General features: G+C 48.1%; 2 protein-coding genes across 16 annotated transcripts; one reads left to right on the top strand and one right to left on the bottom strand.

Moving 5' to 3' along the window:
- Positions 1-6873: 6873 nt before the first annotated feature.
- HNRNPH1 (heterogeneous nuclear ribonucleoprotein H1) lies at positions 6874-23267 on the top strand. Of its 15 annotated transcripts, none has more exons than XM_038186311.2 (15): positions 6874-7189; positions 14443-14502; positions 15421-15558; positions 16298-16453; positions 16646-16789; positions 18273-18411; positions 19422-19600; positions 19818-19889; positions 19963-20102; positions 20276-20411; positions 20561-20644; positions 20771-20821; positions 21873-21965; positions 22213-22257; positions 22481-23267. In XM_038186311.2, the coding sequence occupies exons 1-14, from the start codon at positions 7141-7143 to the stop codon at positions 22239-22241; spliced, it is 1470 nt and encodes a 489-aa protein (XP_038042239.1). In that variant the 5' UTR covers positions 6874-7140; the 3' UTR covers positions 22242-22257; positions 22481-23267. The 15 variants fall into 15 exon arrangements, with proteins under 15 accessions (XP_038042239.1, XP_071879242.1, XP_071879241.1 ...); XM_072023146.1 differs by having other exon boundaries at positions 6875-7189; positions 19990-20102; XM_072023145.1 differs by having other exon boundaries at positions 6875-7189; positions 19969-20102.
- On the bottom strand, positions 7912-13713 carry LOC101804573 (deoxycytidine kinase 2). The gene is made up of 7 exons (XM_038186313.2): positions 13495-13713; positions 12550-12665; positions 11968-12161; positions 11741-11888; positions 11044-11159; positions 9523-9622; positions 7912-8191 (listed from the first exon to the last, which is right to left on the bottom strand). Exons 1-7 carry the CDS (start codon positions 13592-13594, stop codon positions 8168-8170), a joined length of 798 nt encoding a protein of 265 aa, XP_038042241.1. The 5' UTR covers positions 13595-13713; the 3' UTR covers positions 7912-8167.
- Positions 23268-23501: the final 234 nt, after the last annotated feature.

The following is a 23501-nucleotide window of genomic DNA, read 5'->3' as shown; positions in this document are numbered from 1 at the left end:
GCAAAAGCAGAGCGATGTTTTACCCTGGCTGTGCCTTACGGAGGTACAGACGCATCGCCTGCCCCTGTGAGATTTTGGGTAGCCTTCCCATGAATGCCTCCCACCACCTCCTGATGCCTTTTCTCTCCTCACCCTTTCACCAGCACCAAAAACCCGGAGGCCTGGCCCCGAGGGGGGGGTCCCCTGGCTGCCCTGGGGTCCCCCCGGGGGTGCGGGGAGCCGAGGCCGGGCCGGGGGCTCCTCGGGCGGGCGGCGGGCACCAGAGGGCGCCGGTGCCACGCGGGGCCGGGGCCGGGCCTGGTGTCAGGGGTAGTGTGGGGATCCTGAAGCCTCGCAGGAATCTCCTCGAGACATATTAAAGTCCCTAGAGCCCCCTGAAAGTGATTCACAGAGCTCTGGTCTCCTTTCTGCTCCCCCCACCCCGCTGCCAAGCCCGGCCTGGGGCACTTGGAAGCAAATCTGCTCGCGCACGGCTGTGGCCTCTGAGGCCAAGCAGCCAGAACAGCAAAGGGAACCTGGAAAAGGAGCAAGATTTTTTCTGTCTTGTAACCAGGCCTCCCTCCCGGTGGGCCTTGTCACCCCAGGGAGGTGGAAGCAGGCAGCTCTGCCCCTTGGAAAGCCTCTGCCACCTGCTGCAGGGGTCTCCGTGCACACACTCTGCATGTGTGTGGGAACCGAGGCTCCTGTTAAGGCTTTCGTACTGCGATAAAGAGGTTTGCAGCATATTATCTCGAAAACTTCAAGGGCACGCACGTGTACTTTCCTCCCCTTGGTGTGCAGGATACGTGCACAGACAGGTCTGGTGTGTGGGTTTGCACGGAGAAACGCTGTGCCCAGGACCAGGGGAGCGACACGCTAAGGGCTTGCTGGGCCACATGGAGCAGCCCCTTGGCTTCCCACAAGAAGCAGCACTAACTTTTTTCAAGGGGTGTTTGGGAGAGAAAGGGGCTGGGGGAGGAGGGTGCAGCTGGTGGCCTTGGCTTTGTGGCGCTGGCATGTCACCCAGGTTTCCATAGCACCAGCATCCATAACACGGGGCCGAGGGGAGGGAGAGAAGTAGGTCAGACTGGGCTAACAATACCCAGACGGGTCCATATCCACAGCTCAGGCTGATCCGGGAGAGGGGGTGAAGCAGAGGGGAAAAGGAGAGGGAAAACAACAACAAAAAAACGAAAACACAAACCGTCCCTAGCGTGAACAGCGCGTTTCTTTCCTTCAGGGAGAAAAATAAATAAATAAAAAGGAAAACCTTTTAAAGCCACCTTTGTGTATCAGGACTGAGAAACCAAGACTAGCACCCACCTCCTGCCCATCTGACAACAGACTACAAGGGAATTCAAATGCTAATTTGGAGCCAGACTGCTCAATGGGTCTTTATTTCCACAGCAGCTCCAGCACCCGAGCTCCCAGGAGCCAGGCTGCTGAAGCAGGGAGGAAGCTCGGCTCCAGACCAGTCCCAAAAGAAGCTTTCCTTCCCCTTCTCCTTTCCTGATTTTGTTACCGACTTGTCTTAGTTTTACTTGTTTACATTCAAGGGCAAGGAAAAGGAAAAGAAGTCACACTGGAGTTGTGCAACAAGAACAAGCGCTGTAGTGACCCATTTTATGTGCTGAGTCTGCAGAGGCTGCACTATCAACAGAAAAGCATTTTGGTGTTTGTGTGCAGAATAATCGTTTTGAATTATGTATCGATCAATGCCAAAAGTGCAGAGAACGCTCTGGTTCAAGAGCAAGAAGCAGAACCCTGCTGATCCGTGTGAACACACAGGCAGAAATATCTGCTGGGTGTGTAACAGCAAGATCAAAGGAAAGACTGCCTTGCTCGGGGAAACTGGGGGCTGTACGTGCATGCAATGGCAGTGGTACATGACCAGGAAAATCCACATGTAAAGGTTAAAATTTGCCTTCATCAGCTTTGTACATCCCAGTAACTACCACTTGTAAGACAGCACTGGGAATTCATCTTTCTCCTGCTGAGGACAGAGCCATAGTACACACAAGTCAGATGGGGCTTAACGCACCCTTTTGTGAACGCTCTCCCTCCGAAGGAAAACTTGGAGGTTTGCTGCAGAGGTGTAGGGAACAGCACAACCCATTTCAGCCTCCACCGACACTGTGTCCAGGGATTTCCAGGGTTTAAAACTAACAGTAAAAGTTAGGTCAGAAGAGCAAAAGTAGGATCAGCTCTTGGGAAGACTCATGGAGCACTCCCGGGAGAACAGGAGAGGATCTGTGCCAGCAGTACGTGTGGCCTGTGCACCAGCTGTATGGCTTGGGCATTGCACCACTTGACAGGAGAAAGCTGGGTGACCCCCAGCAGCTAGGGCAAGGTTACCTGCAAGGGGTAGGAGTCAGGGATCATCACATCAGCAAGTGTGAAAACGATGAGCTCCTGCGGTCACTGCTCCTGGGTGCAAACCGGCTCAATTTCAAGACAAGTGGCTAGATCTACATCTAGCAGTGAGTTTCTGATGGCTCCTCTGTCACAGCAGCCCTGCCTGCTTTGGAAGCTGCCAGGGTACTGGGGCCTCGTGGGTCCTGGTGTTCCTGGGAATAACAAGAGCTCAGGCAGTGCCTGCATGCTGGAGCGGCAGCGTGCTATCTGTCCTGATACAGATAACGCAGCACTCTCTCCTGAGACTAGACTCAGTCACTCTCACAGTAAAGTATTTACAGTTTTACAGCTCATCCCCCTTCTGGGAGGGAATGAGGCAATGCAGGCCAGGCTCGTTGCAAGGGATGCAAATGGACACTTGCCCACTTCCCTCCTGGCGAGGCGCAAGGCTGAAGTGCCAAAGAGCTGCAAATGTTCTGCCTGAGCCCAGAAGGAACCTTCTCAGAGATCAGCCTTATTAGCTCACGCAGCACTGCACGGCCAGATGGCTTTGGGATCAGAGCTGACTCATGCCCACCCCACTCGGAGGCAGGCAAAACACGCAGGTAGCTGAGGTGTGCTGGTAGAGGACACCTTCTGCTGTAAGGGCATGCACAGCAAGGGAGCAGAAGGTGAGTAGTATTCTGCCAGCTGCCTTAGGTACAGTGGTACAGGCCTGAGCAGAAAAGCATCAGATGTGAACATTCAGCTGAGCCACGAGTGGATGTGATCACAGGAGCAGAGCAGAGGCAGTTCTTCCATTCCTGCAGTGAGAAAGGATACTGAGCGTAAGCTGTGCACAAGCTGGTGGTATAAAGGGGAGGGTGGCGAATTCAAAAAGTACAGCAGTGGTCTCAGAGAGAAGGAGGGACGTGGGTATCTGCTTCAGCCTTTCACATTGTTTTCGAGACAGGCTTGGCTTCTTAGTAAAACAGATGAGGAAAACTAGGAAACCTCTGTGGTAGACCACCAACCACCGTTTCCAAGGGAAGGACAGAAAAGGTGAAAAGAAAGTAGAGGTGAAGTGTAACTAAAAAGCCTCTTAATTTGCCCAAAGTACAAGGGGCTGGATTAGCAAAGCTGTGAATTGGCAGAATTAGCAGGTCACGAATGTGTTATCTAATATGGTAGAACACACAGCATGCATATTTAATAGCATTGTTTAGCTTGTATTTGTCACAGCTGGAGGTTGCCATAGGTAGCAACAGAAAGATTAATAATTGAATTATAATTGAATTCTAGGGCTTGACTAGGCCACATAATACAGAGAAACCTACTAAGTTTTAATAGCACGAGACTTCCATGCATTCCTCATTTCAGACCTCAGGTGACAAGGCAAGTCAGCTGCTAGCAGTATTTGTCAAGAGATAATCAGGTTTGCAGATTAACCGTTAGATCCTGAATTATACATGCTTATATGCAAATGTAAGGAACATGCAACACATCTAGACAGCTGAGCTGTAGCTGACAGCTGAAGCTGAGACGTGAAGGATGAAGCTTATGATGGAAGCAGAAGAACAAATGGAAAACATCTAGCTAAGAAAGAAAGGTATGGAGCATAGAGCAGTTGTACCAGGATGATGGATAATGGCTTCTGTCATCATTTCAGAGCAGGTGTTTAAACTCTCATCACTGTTCTTTTTTTCCCCTGAAATGTCAGATGCTGATCCATAATAGAATTATTGGCAATTACTTTTTGCTTTGCAATAGTATCTCTAAAGCCTAGTTAGAGATTAGCATCTGCATCACTTGCAGAAATGCAGTGTGTCTCCATGTGCTTAGATGCCTACAAACCCCATGAACCACAGTGGTAGAGTTTCTCCATCACTTTCTTGCCCAGGAAAGCAACTGAAGAAAGCCAACAGAGAGCAATTTATGACTGCCAAACAGAAATGTCCAGAGCAGGTAGCAGGCTTCAAGAATGAGTTTTACTTTGGTCCTTCAGTTTAGTTTATCACTTAACATGTCTACTCGGCCTTCTACATCTCTCTGCAGGTTGGACCAGAGCTCACATAGTCCTGGTGTGGGTCTCAAATTCCATTTTCCATGAACTTCACTGGAGATGTTGCACAGGGGCTGTGTGATTTTTGCTCAGATCATTCTCCATTGGTTTACTACCCAAGAGGCCACCTCTTTGCCCATTTTCTACCAGATGGACTACAAAACCCAGCATGCTGAGCTTGGCTTGGCTTATGGCCCTCCCCATGCTGAGTTGTACACAGCTATATTTATCTTCTGGGAACTTAACCGGGAAAATGAGAACAGCTCCTCTCCCCAGCAGTCAGGGCTGCAGGTCTGCCTTCTGCCTTTGCAGGAACAGGCCAGTGAAATTCTGAAGTAGAACAAAAGCCACTTCAGCAGAAAACAATTATGCAAAGATGAAGTCTGAGTTGCAGGCAGACATGCTGACAGATGTGCCACAATTAGCAGTTATAGTTGGAAAAGGTATAGGTGTCACGCTGACACCATAAAACAAACAAACAAACAAATCCCACACAGGTAAACAGATGGTGATGGAGACCTAAGAAGAGATTGTGGAAGCAAGACCTGGAAGTTTGCATTCATAAAATACATACATAATTGTGTCCTTGCTTCCAGAAATCTAAGAAAATCCTGCATCAAATATTTCTATCAAGATTTTGGCCCCCTACCTATTGCTTTGCAAGAGCTCACATACTATGGGACTACCCTTACTTACAAAAGCATTTACCAGATATAGCCTCTCAGGAAAAGGGCTGCTGCTGCTAACAATAACTTCACTTGAACTGCTAATTGTTTTCATCCTTCAAACACCACATATACATTGGCTAATTATAACTCTTCTGATAACCATTTAGGTCTTTGCTTGCCTGTCTGTATGTTCTGCTGTTCACAGTTGCATTCTTCTCCTAGAAGTGGCTGTATCCAACATCCTGCTGGATGCGTCAGCTTCCAAGGCAGGCAAGTATTTTGCCTGTGTTTAATACCGATTATGTAGTTACAAGAAAGTCATATGACATTTCTAACGCTGGAGGAGTATGAGTGCAGCAGAACTCCTTCCCAGTGTGAACACAGGAAAATTTCCATTTCCTAGGAGACCTCCAAGGGGAAACCTTTAGTCAGAATGCTGTTTTACTTCAATAAATAAAAGGGTGAGAAAGTATAGGGCAAACAAGGCTTTATTTATCACCGAAAATTAGAGTGCAAGAAATCAGGCAGTGCTGCTTACTTCAAAGTTATGAAGTCACGTGGATCACGATGTGTAAACAACAGAACCAGTTTTCCTTCATTATTCAAATGCAGTAATGGAGACTAAAAAGACCAGGGCAATAGAATAACACTTAGTAAGTGTACCCCACTCTATGGTTATTAATATTCATTAAAGGAAGACAAAAATTATTAACTCAGTCAGAAATGCAAATGATTCAACAGGGATTAGCAAAGGGATTCGCTTTACATTAACCACTCGGTCAGAAGCGAAGTTGTGAAGAGATGCCACACCTCCGCAGTGCTAAGGTCACCACTTATTTGTTCCATCACGCTGGCTCCTTTGCAGCTATTTAGCTCCAAGTTGTTTTAGCCAAGCGTTCTTTGTAACAGTACTGAGCAGAAGGAATTGGTCTGGTTGCGTGTAGGGGAAACGGACTGCGGGGGTCTGGGGACATGTGAGAGAGCCCCCGTTTGTGTTTCTCTGTCAGGGCGTGTGGAATTTGCATCTCTCCGTCAGGTTGTGTGGAGATCTCAGGTTTGAGATCCAGAAATAAGCCTGCCCGCATTTAAACCCAAACAGCCGCTGTGGAAGCACGGCGCGGACAGCTTGGCCTTGGCAGACTTTCAGCCTGCGCCGTTCCCAGCGCCACCGCCGGCATTTCCACGCGAAGGCTTGCCAAAAAAGCGGCCTTCCCGCGGCCTTCCCTCACACCAGGCCCCGGCCGACGCCATCCCGGCGCCGTGCCTTCCACCCCCGGGAGGGCCGCGCCTCGCTCCCTCCTCCCCGCCGCCTCAGGGGCTGTCGGCGGGCCGGGACCCCGCGGGCAGCCCCCGCTTCCCCGCTCCCCCTCTGAGGGGAGAGGAGGCGGCGGGAGGCGGAGCCCAGCGCTGTGAGGGCGCCGCCCGCAGCGAGCGAGCGAGCGAGGCCTGGGGCCGGGCCGTGGCGGGCGGTGCGTTGTGTTTGTGTGAGGGACAAAGCCGCCGCCATCTTTGTGCTTGTGCGGACAACGAGGCGGAGCGGGCTCACGGGGCCCCCTCAGCGCCATGAGGCGAGGCACGGAGCGCACAGAACCCGCAGCCCCCACAGCCGCCGCCACCACCACCGCGGCGGCCATTACAGGGCTGCCCCCCCCCCCTTTCCCCTCACCCCCCCCTCCCCACACCCCGTCCGCCATTTTGTCCCCCCCCCCAGCAGGCGGCCGGCCCTGACTGGCTGCTTTCATTTGTCGCTCCGCCATTGGCTGGCGGGCGGCGGGGGGGGCGGGCTCGCGCGGCGCGTGACGTCATGACGCTGCGCAGCGCGGCCGGCGGCTATATAAGGGCGGTGCGCGGCGCTGCGCAGAAGCAGCCAGCAGGCGGGTCGGGCCCGGGCAGGCCGGCAGCGGCTGCATCGCGCCTCATCCCCGCGGGAGCGGAGCGCCACAAAGGCGGCAGGGCCCGGTCCCACACCTCCGCGGAGGCTTCTCGGCACCCGCTGATTTATTATTATTTTTTTTTTTTTTGGCGTAGAGCGGCTCTCGTATTTTTTTTTTTTTATTTTTTTTTCCACACGGCCCTTAGTGGGAAGGCGCGGCCGAGATGGATCCCTGTCACACTGAGGAGACCGAGGGAGAGATCCCCGGGCTGGGTAAGCGGCGGGGGGGCGGAGGAGGAAGAGGAGGAGGAGGAAGGGGAAGGGAAGGGACGAGCAGGCGGTGTGGAGGAGGGGGAGGGGCGGCCGTGCGGTGGGGGGAGGGGCGGCGGGGCCCGCCCGATCCGGGGCCGCGGCCCCCCCGCGTTGGCGCCTGCTGGCGGCGGGGGGCGGCAGGGCGCGGGCGGGCCCGGCGTGCGCGCGCCGCTCCCCGTCCACCCCCCCCGCCCCCTTCCCTTCACCCCCTCCCGGCCGCGTGGCGGAGTGGGGGGGAGCAGCCACCGGGGAGGAGGAATGAGGATCTAGGGGGGGAAATCGGGGTTTTGAGGTGCCCCCCCGGCGGATTCCGCCCGCGATCGTGTTCGTGGAAAAGCAAGGGGGGGGTGTGGGGGTGTTTGGGGGGGGTTGGGAGGGTTCCGTTGGTTCCCGGGGGGGTCCGTAAGGGAAATGCCGTTAAACTGCAGTTTGTTCCAGGTGTACCGCTCGCGACTGCAGTGCCGCCCGTTGTTTAGGGTAAAAGGGTTGAAAGCGGCTGCTCGGTAAAGCAGAAGTTGAAAGTAAGGCTGCTGGACGCCATAACAGTCTCGTCTTAAAATGGTGAACTATGCCAGTTATTGCAAAACAACCCGGCCCCAGCGCCTGCTATCTATATTTACTGGGTTGTCGGCCCTTGATAACCGGCTAACTCCCCTGTGCTTGAAGTCGGTTCTGAGCCTGCGTTAGTTCAAAATCTTTATTAAACAGTATAGAATATGCTCGAAATACATTACCAAAACATCCCACGCATGTTCCTTTAAACTATACCGTAAATTCTACCAAACCACACAGTCCAGACAAAAAGTAATACATGATATATACGTAAAAAAACCACTTTTTTTATATAGGATAATTCCTCATCTAGTTTAAATTGTCTTAGAACACTGGCTTAACTGTTGAATATCGAGCAGTTGATGTTCCTCTCAATTCTCATCTTCTTTAAGAAGTCAGGAAAGATTTGACCTGTGAAAACAAAGCCTGTATTATATCTGATGCATTTTAAAAAGAAACAACAAAAACCCTATTAGGGTTTTCCCTTTCCTAGGAACAAAGGATTTGTTCCTGTATGGTCTCCAGTACTGTTGTGCCTGTACATATTCATGATCTGAAATGCACTTCGGTATTGTTACTAGGTAGAATTAAGCAACCTAAATAATTTATTAGCGAGATGGGAGGTACTTAAGAACAGCAGCTTTTTGGAATGCTTTACAGCATATTATTTTTTAAAGCAAATGGATTTGCCTTCACTAAGTAGCTTTTCCCTAAAAAGAAATTGCTACCAGGTCTTGGGCTTAATTTCCAGACAGTTCCAGCATAGTACTGTACCCTTTAGCCCCCACCCTAAACTGAAAGTAGAGCTGGCTTCTGATATGCTGCTGGGTGAAGGGGTTTTAGTGGAGACAACAGCGGTGGCCTTTCAGTGAAGCAAAGTTAAAGGGAAGATAATACCTGTGGGTAGCAGCTCATAACTCAGAGCTGCTGTTTGCTTGTTTCCATGAAAATAAAACTTCACAGCAAATGCTCCTGTAGTACCCTGACTGAACATCGTGCCCCCAACCCCATTACTTGGGAGACCAATACTGGATGTAGAAGTATAAATTCTTGACCAAGAATGGGGTATTTCATGTTACTTTTCTTGCTGTGGACAGGACACACAAACGAAGGATTTATTTGGCGAATTCACCACCCCAAGTTTTGTCTTCCCACAGAATTGGCAAACACCATTTTGTCTCGTGACCTCTCACTGTTTCCTCTAATGGCCGTCCTTCCCTACTTACGAGTTTCACTTCGTGCATTTAGAACTACATCTGATCTCGGCATTTGTGAGGTGTCCAGGAAGAGCCTAGATCCTTAGAATGCGAAGGAGCATAAATAGCTCTAAGCTGCCTAGGGTTTTTCTAAAGACAACATGGCTGACATGAATTGGATGGTATTATTGTGTAAACTATTTAATGAGTCGCATGGCAGTGCAGACTTGGCAGAGAGCAGTCTGACTCCAGTGCAGCTACTGTGCACTGTTCCCCCCCCCACCTGCCCATCTTGAAAAATACTGTTTTTTTTTTTTCCTGTGAACTGCTTCAAGCTTGAGGATAATACTGTGGGGTTCAATCCTTTTATGGAGGAAAGGAAAAAGCCTCTCCTGCACCTTTGTGGTAGAGACTGATTCTACAAGCCCTAAACTACTACTGCATGACTCCTAAATTTGCAGTTTGGTAGTTGAATTTTAAGAACTTCGATTTGGTAATTTGGAGCTATTACTGCAGAAGAAAATGCAAGGAAATGTTTTTACTTACCTCATCAATTAGGTACTCCTGCTTAATCTTGTCATTCTTAAAATCTTCATTAACATCCAAAACGAGAACGGGGATTTCTTTAAGGTTCTCAAAATCAACTCTGTTATGAGAGAGCAAAATTGTTTTACACACGGTCCTTAATACTATTTTTACTAGCATGATCTAATTGCTTTCTGAGACATCTTAGGGGTGCAGCACTGCTCAGATTATCCCATGCACCTGGGATGTTGATGACTTATCCTACTTCAACCAGTATTTCCTGGAAAATGCCTCTTGCCCTACATCCCCCCCTGCACCCATTGTAGTTAGCTGCTAATCCATGTCCTAAGATGAAGTTCTACAGCACCCTTGGATGGGGGTGGCATCTTTCAACAGGTTACAAGAAAGGTATTTAAAATGGCTGCAAGATAAGACAGTTCTGGCCACAGGCTAGGTGCAGAAGAGAGCGGTAGCTGTGCAGCTAGGTGCTTTTGTTTCTAGTTCTCCTAAACCACTGCATCTTTCCTCTTCCTATGTCTGAAAAGCCTTTCTGAAGTCCAGTAAGTTTGCTGAACAGCATTCTGACGTTGTTTTGCAGACCGAGTGTTCCTATTAAAAATACAGGAAATGTTTGCTCATGAGTTTGGAATGAGTACACAATGTAAATGTTCCCAGAATGCCACAATACTGCAGTGCGTTTGTCTCCCGAGCATTTGGGTCATCCTACATGAAATTTCTACTTCGGAAAGCAGATGTGACCAAGGTTCAATCTAAGATACTTTTCCTGGAATTGTTTTGAATCTGTTAGTACTCCAGCTGGAAGGAGTTCTTTCATTTCAGCTGAAAAGGCATGCTTGCCTATCAAGAACATCCTGAATGCTTCAACGATGTTCTTTTGTTATATATGCTAATGTCAAGTGGTGCAGTCAGTAATGTTTAACCTGCTGCTTTCCATTCACTAAAGTATTTCAGGCTCTTGCAGGGGAGAATATGAAGTTTGCATTCATATCCAGAAGATCCTTGAGTGAGGAAAGCTAATGAGTCAATAGGAAAGTGAGGAGGGAGGTATGCAGAGATCTTAGTCATGGACTGGGGAGTTTGTGTATAATACTAACTACCAAAAGCCTTCTGATAACTGTTGAAACACAATCACCCTGGTTTAAAGGTAGCTGGGACATTGCCTTCCCTTACACTGGAACTGGAAGCTGCTTAGTAGGTAACTTACGTGGTTGCCCACTGAATCCAGTCTCAACCCTGCAATATTCCTGTGTACTTCATTACCAAACTGAAATCCTTGCTGGAGAAAAGCTAAATCTATGCAACTTCTTAGTTGGAGATAATGCTTCATGCAAGTCCTTCCTTACTGAGTAAGGCTAAACTTATTTCTGTTTTACCCCTAATCAACTTCAGCATGAGGTAGAAAACAGCCTTGCCTGTAAGCTGAAGCTTGAATAAGCCACTAGTTTTTGATTTCAGTGTTCTGCTGCTTTTATGGTAACAGATCAAAGCTATTTTGGTAGTATAGGGAAAACGGGTTCATACCTCAGAGTTCTTTCATAAAGCCACGTTTCATGTTTATAGTGGAGGTTTTCCAAATACTCGAGCTCAATTCCTTGTTCCTCTTCTCTTCCCCTCATCTGCAGCCTTTCCATGCATTTCTGAAAAAAATGCAAGCCTGGACATTATTAATGTGTTAAATGGCTAAATGAACTAAATTGATTAGGTGGTCCTTAAATCAGAAGAATTAATACTTAACAGATAAAAAAACAAAATGGCAAATAGTACAGGTTCAATTATGCATGAGGGTATCTGCAGGTTATTCTGTAACTAGAGTGTTTTTTGCTGGGTGACTTTGGATAGATACTTGAATATGGGGATGTTCAGTATGCCAGTGTTAAGCAGACAACTGACAGTCCTTATGATGAAACTACATGTCAAAAGCATTAGACAAGGAGCACTTAAATCCTTGGCTAAGAAAAAAGTTCTTACATAAAAGGTTTTTCTTCACATATACTGTGATTTGGAAGTGAAACATTATGCAGAAAGTCATTCAGCTGAGTGGTAGATGTTAGTTAACTACAGTGTTGCTGGCATCAGAATAGCAGCTCAGAAAGGAGGGTGTTCAGTTTGATCTCTGAATCCAATGTGAAGTTACTGTAGGCTTCCTGTAACTTCTGAAGAATGAGATGCTAGTGTAGTGTTAGTCACTGCAGTATGTCATGGATATACTTGGGTGTACCTGCGGTGTGGTTCTGAGGTAGATGATGCCATCCAGTTCTATATCAGGTTCATACTGATTCAAAAGCCAAGTGTGCCAGTCCTGATAGATGGTCCACTCAGTTTCGTTGATGTTCCCAGATTCAAACAGGTTAGAAGCAAACACGTATCTGCAAGGAAAGGCATTAAGTGTCATGCTAGGAATGACAAAATCGAACAACTTAACCTGGTTGCAGTGTGAGTAATTACCTGTCACTGTACACAGATCTCTCAAAAAATTGCACTGGATGTTCTGCTTCATGTAATTTGGCTGAGACGGGTTTTAATTGTGCCCTTACTCGGCTCAAGCAAGCATAAGTCTGAAAAGTGTAAGCCCATCTTGTGGGTTTATCGTACAGCATTTTAAGTAGATTTCCTCCATTCTTCTGAGATGTTGAAAGCTCCTAGAGGGACAAGAAAGAAGACTTAATAACAAGTATATTTTGGGGACAAGGCTTAATTCCTGGTATATTTCCAGGTTTTTATTCCCTTTCCTTAATCTAGAATTCTGGTCGGTGATCCTTCCTAAAAAGGAAGTGACTTCGGCACAGAAACAAGATTTTTCTAAACTGAAAAGCTGTCTTTGACAGCTTTTTTAGAATAGGTCTTTCACAGGCTTTGAGAATGATTTCTGTGGAGTGAGGGGATGACTATTTGGCAGATGCATTGAATGGCATCTTGCAAAGTGGCTATAGCAGTTTGAGTGTCTGATGAGGTGAATCTTGTCGTGTTCCTTGGCCAGTCCCTTCAGTTTTGTGCCCATCTCACGCTTCCCGAGTGCGGTGCACCTACCTCGTACTCATCCTCAGCTGTCTGAATGTTGCACCACTTGGCAATAGGTTCAGGGATTATCTCCCACTCATCGCTGTGTTTCTCAAGTAGCCTGACAAACGTCGACTTCCCCGCAGCTGCAAAAGATTTGTGAAGTTTTACTCAGGGCGTGCATTAAGGGTGGTCTTTTGACTGACCCTCAGCGGCAGCTGTGAGGTGTAGGAGGCTGCGGGCCGCCTTTTGGCAGCGGGCAGGTGCCGAGCTGCGTGCTTGCAGCTCGGAGCAGGACCAGAGGGAGCGAAATGGGGCAGATTTCCGAGAAAACGGCGCTTATCTGCGGCGCCAGGCGGAGGTCCCCGTGACGGGCCCTCCGCAGCCGCCATTTTAGGAGCAGGCTGCCCGCGGGGCGGGGCTGGCGCCGCATTGTTGGCGGGCCGCGGGAGAGCGGGGAGGCTGCGCGCATGCGCGGAGTGTCTGCCCTGTGGAGGCGCGTGCACGCGCGAGGGGGGGTTCTGAGGCGAGCGGGAGCGCGCGGCCGGTGCCCCGTCAGCAGCCGCCGGGGTGCGCGGGAGGGAAGGGCCCGGGGGGGGGGGGGGGGGGGAAGCGCTGGCTCCGTGCCCGGTCCCCGGTGGTTCCTCGTCAGCGGGCTCCGTGTCCCCGCTGTAACGGCCACCGGGCTGCCCTCGGGCAGGGAGGCTGCTGGGGACGGCGGGGTCCTTCTCCCCCGCCATGGCGCCGATTGCCAAAAGTCCCGAGGGGAGTGGGGACGCGGCTGGGTGGCAGCGGGAGGCCACCCGCGGGGGCTTGTGTCTTTGTCAGCCCCCCAAAGGTGCCTTTGCCACCATCCCGCGGTGTCAGTGGGGCTGCAGGAGGATTTCCCCTTCCCCTCCCTTCCCCACATCTCCTCAGGGCTCCCCTGTCCTGAGGCATCCCGTCCCCCCCCCCCTCCACCGCCGCCGCGCTCACCGATGTTCCCCTCGATGGAAATCTTCTTGAGGCGCTTCTGGAAGCTGGAGTCGAGGGAGCCACTGGGGCCGCAGCAGCGCCGCTTGGCAGGGGTGGACATGGTGGAGCACTGGGGGCAGCCGGCTGCTCCTGCCCGCTTTAAGTCTCCCGCCAAGCGGTGGGCGGGAGGGGAGGGCTGCCTCCTGCTGCCTCCCGCGCAGCCTCTGCCCGCTCCCCCCACTCCTGCCTCCGCCCAGCCTCTGCTTGCAGGGCTTTTTTGAATTGGGTGTTGAGCGAGGGAAATTTAAGAGTGGCTTCCTTCAGGAAGTTACTGCTTGACTTGGTCCGATTTGCATCAATTTCGAAGAGTTCCCCATGTTGCTTGTGTTCCAGACATCAATTCCAGAACATTTTGTTTCAAAAAAGCCGCCTGCTTTTTGTAGTCTGAATTGTGATCCGATAAATTAAATGTTTTACGTATTTACGAAAATAAGAGGCAATGCAGATTCGCAGTCAGTGAAGCATCTCAACCTAAAGCTGTATGTTAATTTTGTTATTGACTGGAAAGGAAGCATGCATGAATGAAATACATGTGGGTGCCCCTGGGAGCAGCCCTGCCTCGCAGCTCCAATTCCAGCAGCAGCGTTGGCACGTTCAGGGCTTCAGAGCCTGCTTTAACTCCTGGCATGGGTGCTCTGTGGGCGGTGGTTGAGGCATGAACTGCTGGGTCCCGGTGGTGTAAGGAAGGGGGTTGAGGAAGCTTGGCCAACACGTCTGGGTGCCGCTGCCAGAGGCTGTGCTGCCGGTTACCCCCGGTACCTGCTCGTCTCCGTGCCAGGGAGGTTCAGGGCGAGACCGAGCTCGGTCCGGTGTGTTTGGAGGAGATGGGAGGGAGTTCGAGGTTCCTTTTCATTATGATGATTGTGACCCGTGTCTCTTCTTTCCCCCCATCTCCTACAAACACACCAGGCTTCAGTGACCGAAGCGAGCAGATTGTTTCACGCGGGGTAGCCTCAGCCTTTGAAGCTGGTAAGTGCCGCTTCCCGCACGCCTCTCGTGCAGCCAGACGTGCCCGGGGCTGCGGGGGGCGGGAAGCGCCGCGCGCCTCACGCCGCTCTCAGGCGCATGCGCGGCGGCTGGGCGCGGGAGGCAGCGCCTCGGCTTTGTTCAGCGCAGGAGGCAGGCGACGCATGCGCACACCCCGGCGGGGCGGGGCGGGGGGGCAGACGGGCGGGGTGGGGGCAGGGGAGGGGGGGGAAGCGTAGCCTAGCGAGGACGCATGCGCAACCTGGCGGGAGCGGCGCGGGGAAGGCGTGCGTAGGGGTGCGCGGCCCGGCGCGGTGGCGCTACTGAGCATGCGCAGGAGGGGCCCGCGGGGTAGTGGGGGGGCAGAGGCCCTCCGGGTGGCGGCGCGCATGCGCCCCGCGCCCCGTCCCCAGGCACAACGCGGGGCCCGCAGCCGCCGCCCCCCAAAGCCCCGGGCCCTGAGCCCCGAGCCGGGCAGGAGCGCGGCACCGCCCCGCTGTGGGCTGTCGGGCGGCGCGTGGGAACGGGCCGGGGGGCGCTTGGTGCGACGGAAGGGCCGGCCCAGCGGAAGCGGGAGCACCCGCCGCCATTTCCTAGCGCGCTCTCGCCACAGGCTCGCCCGCTTGCTGCCGCCTGACCGGGACTAGGCGCTCTCCGGACAGCGGATCAGGCTCGGAGCCCTAGAACCAGCACGGAGCCCCACCATGTGTGCGTGCGGGGACGGGGGCTGGGCGCGGGCCGGGCGGGTGGGCCAGGCGTGCGCCGGGCGGGAGCGGCTCTGTGTGTGTGAGGCGGGCAGCGGTCCGAGGTAGAGGAGGCTCGGGGGCGGGCAGGCCGGGGGGCGCCGGGCACTCTGTGAGGGGGTTTGGGAGATGGCCGTGCCCTGCAGCGTCTCAAAGAGCGTGCTTTGGTTTTCTCCAGCTACCACAGAGACCGAGGCAGAGCCCAACCTGACCTCCAATGTGATGCTGAACACGGAGAGCAGCGAGGGATATGTGGTGAAAGTGAGGGGGCTGCCCTGGTCCTGCTCCACTGAGGAGGTGCAGAGGTTTTTCTCTGGTAAGTGGAACTGAGGGAATGGGGGGTTGGGGACAGGGGCTCCTCGGGGTTCTTTCAGGGGAAGCTATAGCAGCAGGGATACTGCAGTGAGCAGTTACAGAAGTTCTGGGGTAGTTCCAGTATCCAGTGAAGTTTGTAAAGAATCAAGTGCCCTAGCTAGAATGCAGTGTGGACAGCCATGCTTCAGTTAGTAGAGGTGGGACACAAGTAGCTGCAGCTGTGTGTTGCTGGAACAGCCACAACTGTCTTCTGTTCTTGAGCAGGTGGAAGAGAAAAGCTTCTGTTTGAAGGAAAATCTCAGAACTCTTGTTTTAAGCTTAATTAAATCAATTTAATTCATGATGCTGCTGTAACAGGTTTGCTATTTCAGGGATTTGGTCCTGATTTAGTTCATTATGCCTGTGCTTGATTTTTACTGTTTGTCTTGCTTCATGCTGATCAGAAAGTCCTAAGTCACTTGTTATCAAAAGAACAACTTAACTTGTCTTGATGCAGCAAAGCTTTAAAAATAGCTGGTTTTGTATTTATCCCTAACATTTTCCTAATAGTAGACTAGAAGAGAAGGATAAGTTCATTTTAGCCAGGCCCTTATCCTCCAGACAAGGACCAATACACTTTTTACAAGTACACTATCTTTCTTACAGAAGTTAAGTATTTTTTTTCTTTTCAGGTTATCTAAAACTTCTAAAACCATCATGTTACTCTAAAAATTAAATCAATTCCTGTTTCTTTCCTTTAGACTGCAAAATTCTAAATGGAGCTTTAGGTATCCGTTTCATCTACACAAGGGAGGGCAGACCAAGTGGAGAAGCATTTGCTGAGCTTGAATCAGAAGAGGATGTGAAACTGGCACTGAAGAAGGACAGAGAAACCATGGGACACAGATATGTTGAAGGTTTGATTTGGTCTAGTAACTGACTAGAAGTATTTGTACTTGATGGGTTTTTTGTTAACTGTTGTTTTGTCTTTAAAATGCATGTGAAAGGACAAATGGACTTGAATATCATAACTTGATTAGTTTCAAGGCAAATGACTTTTAAAATAGTTGAACGTTTCAGAATGCATTAATTCTAAGTGCCTTTTACAGTTTTCAAGTCAAACAACGTTGAAATGGATTGGGTTCTGAAGCATACTGGTCCCAACAGCCCTGATACGGCTAATGATGGTTTTGTACGTCTTAGAGGACTTCCATTTGGCTGTAGTAAAGAAGAAATTGTACAGTTTTTTTCAGGTATGTGGGGTAAAAGTACTAGCTGTAGCACTATTGGTCTATACTTTAAAACCACACAAACCCCCAAAAGCACGCTGCCCGGTAGTATTTTAACAGTACAGTGATGTGTAATAAAAGCAAATAAGTATTTCTCCATTAGTTATCTGGGCTCAAGAGATCAATTTCTTAAGTTCTCTCCTAACAAATAACCGAGGAAATCTCCAAAACCTGTCCTAATTCACACTTAGTGTGGCATACTGTTGCAAGTAAGGATAAATGTAAGTAAGCAGAAAACTTTTTTTCCCATTTTCTAATAAGTGACCAAGTAAGAGGATCTTTCTACCCAGTCTTAGCTAGTTCACGCTGCTATTTTCTTTTTCTCTGAAGGATATAGAATGCCATTAGCACTGGGCCCAGTATAATGAGCAGGATGAGGAAGACCATGACGTGCCCATGATTTTTTAAACATTTAGCAGGGAGTAATACCCCAGGGGGAAAACATCCTGCTGAACTCTACTCAAGTATGGATTTTTTCACCCCCCCCTCCCCACTTCCCAGGGGAAAAGGCCCTTGATATAGTATAGCTTAAAGTCTTTATGGATGAAGAGATAATGTCTTGTGTTGACCCTTAATTCTCACTTTCTTGCAGCTGTTGTATGTTTATTTTTAGCAGTTGGAATGCTATTAAAAATGCTAAGGATAAAATCTGTTCACTTACCTAGGATTGAACGTGTCAGTATTTTTGAAGTAATAACTCTGTTAAAATTGGCTAGAATGTTTTGCCTTAACAAGCCTTTTAGATATGATCAAGCTTATTGTTTTTAAATTTTTAGATATATTGCTAGCTTTACAAATTCAGAAGTTTTTTGTGTATTCTGACTCAATAATAATCTGAACAAGAACAATTCCAAAGCGTGTACATTTTAAGTTGTTTTTTTTTAATGTGGCTAAGTGGTATAAACTTTAAATGCTGTTACTCTGCTTAATATACGAAGTGTACCTCTTCTGTTCATAAGCTAATACTTCTGAAATTCATTATTTTTATTTAACGATAAAAATAATACTGAAACTTAATATTTGCATAAGACTATTTAACCTGACTTCTAGTAAAAAATACTTGTTAAATGTGAAGTTGTTTAACTTGCTCTGTTTGAATCTGTTACATTTGAAAATTCATCTTAAATACTTTCACGGAATTGAAGAGGTTTTAAATAGTTGTAAACTTCTTAATGCACCCTGCATTAGATGCCCTATCTGAGGGGTTGTACTTGACACTCAGAACTTGGCTGTGCTCTGCAGGGTGGGTTAAGAATGTAATCTGAATGGTATGCAATCATGGATTTCTTCTGTTGACATGCTTTTTCTTCTAGTGTTCTAGAATCAGCATACCATTCTCTTACAAATATTAAAATTCTGGTGTATTTAAAGCTATAAGAAAAACTCATGACTGGGCTTGTGATGTTAATATTGCCCCCTACTGGGGTTATTTGTCCTTGGGTTGAAGGGTTGGAAATCGTGCCAAATGGGATAACATTGCCGGTGGACTTCCAGGGGAGGAGTACGGGGGAGGCCTTCGTGCAGTTTGCTTCACAGGAAATAGCTGAAAAGGCTCTAAAGAAACACAAGGAAAGAATAGGGCACAGGTGGGGATGGATGGTTGGTTGGATATGTCACTTTTCTTATGGTAAACAATTAAATCCATATTCTCTCTTCTGAAAGTGTTAAAAATACTATTTCTGTTTGGATATTGGTCTCAAACATGGTCACAAGTTAAAGGTATTACTACTGTACATATGACACACTGTCTAAATTGATCCAAAACTGAGGAGAAAACTGGGCTAAGCTTAACCATGCTTTGAAAACACGACAATACTGGAGGAGTGCAAAACTGATAGCTTGAAAGCAACAAAGTTGAGAGACTATGGCTTTAACTTCTCAAATAGCACCAATTACGACTTTAGCTCTAAAGACATGCACAGTACTCTTATTACCATAAGAAAATGTGATAATTTCTAAACTTGTTTTATATAAGTTGAAATGTAACAAATTTTCTTACTGTATTTATTAATCTTCAATGTAATAAGCATAGCTTTCAAGAAATTGTCACAAAGGGTTTTTATTCTATTTTACTTGTGACTATTTTTCATTGAAGCATGCACTTCTTGCCTACGCTGAATCACTGAAGCATAGGCTGGGTTCATTAGCACATGCAGAGCTTTTTGTAGCATCCTGATGGGTTAAAATCTTGGTGGAGGCTGGGTTTTTAACCCTCTGTTTATGTTGCCACATGAGCAAAACAGTGCTGAGTTGAGTGGACGTTGGTCCCTCCTACATTTTTTGACTAACACCTTAAATTTGGGGGAGGGGGGTGGGGAAATCAGTCTTGCTCCCCCACCCTTAAGGCTGGGATACTGTGATGTATGAGGAGCATGTAAACCCTTCAGTAATCGTAATTTCTTGAAAATACACTAATTTGAAAGTAAAGTAGTGGTTTTAGTAGTACGTCATTGCCTACATAATGTAAAGAAATCTGGCTTAAAATCTACTGCCAGTTTCAAGGCTATGACTAAATGTCTTGTAAAAATGTAAAATTGTGAGGTCCTTTTGTGGAAGGAATTTACGACTGACTACTCCCTGTGGAAACACATTTTAGGTACATTGAGATCTTCAAGAGCAGCCGAGCAGAAGTGCGCACTCACTATGACCCTCCACGCAAGCTGATGGCAATGCAGAGACCAGGTCCTTACGACAGGCCTGGTCTGACGCGGGGATACAACAGTCTTGGTAGAGGAAGTGGCTTGGAAAGAATGAGGCGTGGAGCTTACGGAGGAGGTAAGTCTATGAAGTCCAAGAGGGAGCTGCTCAGCTGAGAAGCAGCACCACTTGGAGCGATCGTCTTTGTGCTCTGTAACTGCCGGTTGGTAGATGTGCTTGGCTTTATTTCTTCTGTAAGAAATGGAGCTTGCTGATCTGTTCTGTGCCATTTGTTTATATGTACCTGTGGATCTTTCTGTAGTTGGAATAAATGTGTTGTCTGATCTATTCATAGGTTACGGAGGTTACGATGACTACAATGGGTATAACGATGGCTATGGCTTTGGTTCTGATAGATTTGGAAGAGGTAAGGGATCTCTAATAGGAATACTAACTAACTTTCAATACATCTAGAACAGAAACTTAAATACATCTGAAAGACCTAGAATGGACTCTCTTCTCTGCAGGAATGTCGGACCACAGGTACGGCGACGGGACGTCCACCTTCCAGAGCACGACCGGCCACTGTGTCCACATGAGAGGTCTGCCTTACAGAGCGACGGAGAACGACATCTACAACGTGAGTTCCAGATCTGCCGTTCTCTTACCTTACTCAGCTTAATGTGCTGTGATCATTGCTGGAAGTGTTAACTGTGCTGCTCTTAGCAAGTGTTCCTTTTGAGAGAACAACTTGCTGTAGAACCGAATTGCGCTATATTGGTGCGTTTTAATCTCTCAATGTTTTGCATGTAGTTCTTCTCACCTCTGAACCCTGTAAGAGTACACATTGAAATTGGACCAGATGGCAGAGTGACTGGAGAGGCAGACGTTGAATTCGCTACTCATGAGGACGCAGTGGCCGCTATGTCCAAAGACAAAGCGAATATGCGTAAGTACGGCTGTTGGAGTCGTGGCTCCACAAAACCGCAGGACTGGATCGTGCTGTGTCTGCTGCAAGCGGAATGCCAGGCGTTCCGTTGCAGCCTTGCAGTGAGTTTGGTGTGAAATGCTCTCATGCAAACTATTTTTTTCTTCCAGAACACAGATACGTAGAACTCTTCTTGAATTCTACAGCAGGAGGAAGTGGTGGTGCCTATGGCAGCCAAATGATGGGAGCAATGGGTATGTCTAACTGCACTTCTTAAAAAGCACTTCATGTTTAACGAAGCTGGCTAATTTGGTACAGCTCCTGCTTATTCTATGCCTGGCATAAAAACTGAAATTCAACATTCTGTCTTAATCACACAGTCAAGGAATCGGAAGGGGTAGTTCAAGATTGGAACACTAGCACATTGCCAGGTATATAAACCTTTTGGGAATACATTTCAACTAATTAATAGGTTGAATAAACTGTGATGCTGAATGTGAGTGTGTGTGATGGGATGGGTGGCTCCTGGGAGCGCGGTGTAATGGGAAATAACTGTCCTATTTACCCCATCTTCCCTCCCCCCCCCCTTTTTTTTTTATTTTGAGACACAAATACAGTTTGGTGATGGAAGGTGTATCTGTGTCATCTGCCATTCAAGCGTGGTCTTGGTTCAGGAAAACCTTTTTCAAATTTGGGGAAAGTGAATTGCTCTAGTGAACTCCAGAACTGCTTCAGAGTCTAAAATGTGCATTGGCAGCACAAGTCTTGAGTGGCTTGTCTCTAAAGCAGATACCCTTCCTGATACCTTACTTTCTGGTTTCTTAGACTTTAAGGTGGTGGTTGGTGTTTTGGGGTTTCTTTGAGGGTGGGAGGGGAGGTGGGAAGTACGGTATGCGTGTGGGCATCCTACTGCTTTTGTGATGTTTTGATTACAGAATGATTAAAGTAGTGCTGATGTTTTTAACTTCAGAAAGGTTCTGTGGGAGTAAAGTAATAGGGGAAGAGCTGTGGTTAGTAAGCTGTATTTGAGGCCTCCTGCCTTCTGTGGCACGGCACAGCTGTGCTGGATGAGCAGTGTGGAACTGGAGGAGGCCTCAGGTTGGGGCCTGCCTCCTAGAGGGGTGGGTGCTGCTATGGGCAGGTGGTGTGGGAAGCTGGGTACACTCAGTCTCTTGGGGGGCGCACTGTACAGGCAGATTGGTGATGTTCTCTATAGGCAGGCAATAGGAAGTGCAAAAGTAAATCCTGCTGTACTTGAGAACCACAAGCTCTTGCTGTAGTTCTTGGAAGTTCCTGTTTGATTTAGGAAAGCTTCTAAAAAGGTGTTCAAAGCTTTGAGCTTTGCTACCTTTGGAAGAAGATTAAGTAGGCTAGAGAGTGAGCATCTCCAGAACAGAGCAGTTAGTTAATGGGTGGAATTGTCAATAGTGGGAAGGCTGACCTATAGGCGGGTACTTAATGTTTGTATCCTTAACTTAAAAGGAAGCCAATCCAGTTATGGTGGCCCAGCTAACCAGCAGTTGAGTGGGGGTTATGGAGGCGGATATGGTGGCCAAAGCAGCATGAGTGGATATGGTAAGAGCATTTATTCGGTGTTTCTTAGGTGGGCTGCTTTCTGTGGCTTAGCAGGTCATAAGGTCTTGGAGTTGAAGGGTAACTGTACAAATGGGGTGGCGTGAGCCCTGGGACTGAGTAGTAGAGGGAAATAGTCAAAGCAGGAATTTGTTACTGGGGGAGGAGAGGGGGAAGCCTGCTGAATTATTCAGAGATGGGTAGGAAATATGTATTTCCAGACCTCCATTGAGCATTTCTTCACTTCCAGAGTGGATGCTGCAGACTAACCTGGTATAAATGCACTGCAACAAAGGTGTGTGGGCAGGGGGTGCATGGGAGGGGGAGGATGGGTAATCCCCAGAGACAGTTGGGAAGTAGAACAAATATCACATCTGACTTGGGATACGGAGCTGTAATTTGACAATTCACAGTACTGGGCAAAGCAGAAAGTATTTACAAGGAGGCCCAGGAACAAAAGGGATTATCCTTCAGGTACATGTGAACGGGCTGCTCACCTCTTGTTCTTTGTTCCCTAGACCCGGGCAGTCAGGGCGCCATGAACAGCAGTTACTACAGCAGTGGGAACCGTGCGTCCATGGGAGTGAATGGCATGGGCGGAATGTCAAACATGTCCAACATGAGTGGCGGCTGGGGAATGTAACCAATTGCTGACTTTTGGTCAAATCTTTTTTAAAAAACAAAAAAACAAAAAACTAAGTTTAACAGTTTTGCAATACAAGCTTGTGATTTATGCTTTACTGTAAGTGAAATCAGGATTGTTATTTTAAAACCTTTCAGGTTCAGTATTTTTTGAACATACAGAAATGAACATTCATCTAGGATGTAATAACCAAGTTGAGCAAAGACTATAACTGTTAAACAATTTTGAGCGTTTCTCAAGTTAGTTTTGTTGTAGGAGTGTATTTAAGCAGTAAGCGTATTTAGGTTAAAGCTGTTTGAATTATGTTAAATGTTGCTCTTATACCATATTACATCCAACACTGTTTTGAATACATGTTGAAAAAAACATGCTTTTTTGTAAAGAAACAATATAGGAGCTGTGTCTGAAATTCAAAGTGAACATTTGGCATGTTAGTTCTAGTTTATTTCTTTTAATATCCTGTAAGGCACGTTAAAGCTTTTTTTTTAAGTTAATGGGGGAAACGTGTTGAGACGCAATACGGCTACTTTAGGATTTTGGTCTTGGTGTTCGTATAAAATTCTGAGGCCTTGATTTAATCTTTCATTGTATTGTGATTTCCTTTTTAGGTGTATTGCGCTAAGTGAAACTTGTTAAATAAATCTTCCTTTTAAAAACTGGAACTCATTTCTTCTTGAACTTCAGCTTCTGTGGTATAGATAGATGCAGAAGTGTGACTGTGCTTCTGTGGTGCCAGTGCTCACAGTACTCTTAACATCCATCTGCCATCAACTATTGACACTACTTCTAACTGCAATTACCATGTGAAGGCTGACCTTGTGGGATATTAAAGTGACAATTGTTTCTCAGCCAGAAGTGGGCTTAGGAAAGAAACCTGCCACCTACTGCTGTGGGTG

The sequence above is a fragment of the Anas platyrhynchos genome, chromosome 14, assembly GCF_047663525.1.
Source record: "Anas platyrhynchos isolate ZD024472 breed Pekin duck chromosome 14, IASCAAS_PekinDuck_T2T, whole genome shotgun sequence".
Classification (NCBI taxonomy): domain Eukaryota; kingdom Metazoa; phylum Chordata; class Aves; order Anseriformes; family Anatidae; genus Anas; species Anas platyrhynchos.
Note: the sequence above shows the minus strand (reverse complement) of the source record. Positions and strands in the feature narration are given on the sequence as shown.

Excerpts from the sequence above, each read along its gene's own strand:
- LOC101804573 (XM_038186313.2), bottom strand. The coding sequence starts at position 13,594 with ATGTCCACCCCTGCCAAGCGGCGCTGCTGCGGCCCCAGTGGCTCCCTC. Across the intron at positions 11,889-11,967 it reads AGATCTGTGTACAGTGACAG|ATACGTGTTTGCTTCTAACC; the intron begins GTAATTACTCAC and ends CTTTCCTTGCAG. Across the intron at positions 9,623-11,043 it reads CTTTATGAAAGAACTCTGAG|AGTTGATTTTGAGAACCTTA; the intron begins GTATGAACCCGT and ends CTCTCATAACAG.
- HNRNPH1 (XM_072023140.1), top strand. The coding sequence starts at position 7,141 with ATGGATCCCTGTCACACTGAGGAGACCGAGGGAGAGATCCCCGGGCTG. Across the intron at positions 14,503-15,420 it reads AGCCTCAGCCTTTGAAGCTG|CTACCACAGAGACCGAGGCA; the intron begins GTAAGTGCCGCT and ends GGTTTTCTCCAG. Across the intron at positions 19,890-19,962 it reads TTCTGATAGATTTGGAAGAG|ACCTAGAATGGACTCTCTTC; the intron begins GTAAGGGATCTC and ends TACATCTGAAAG.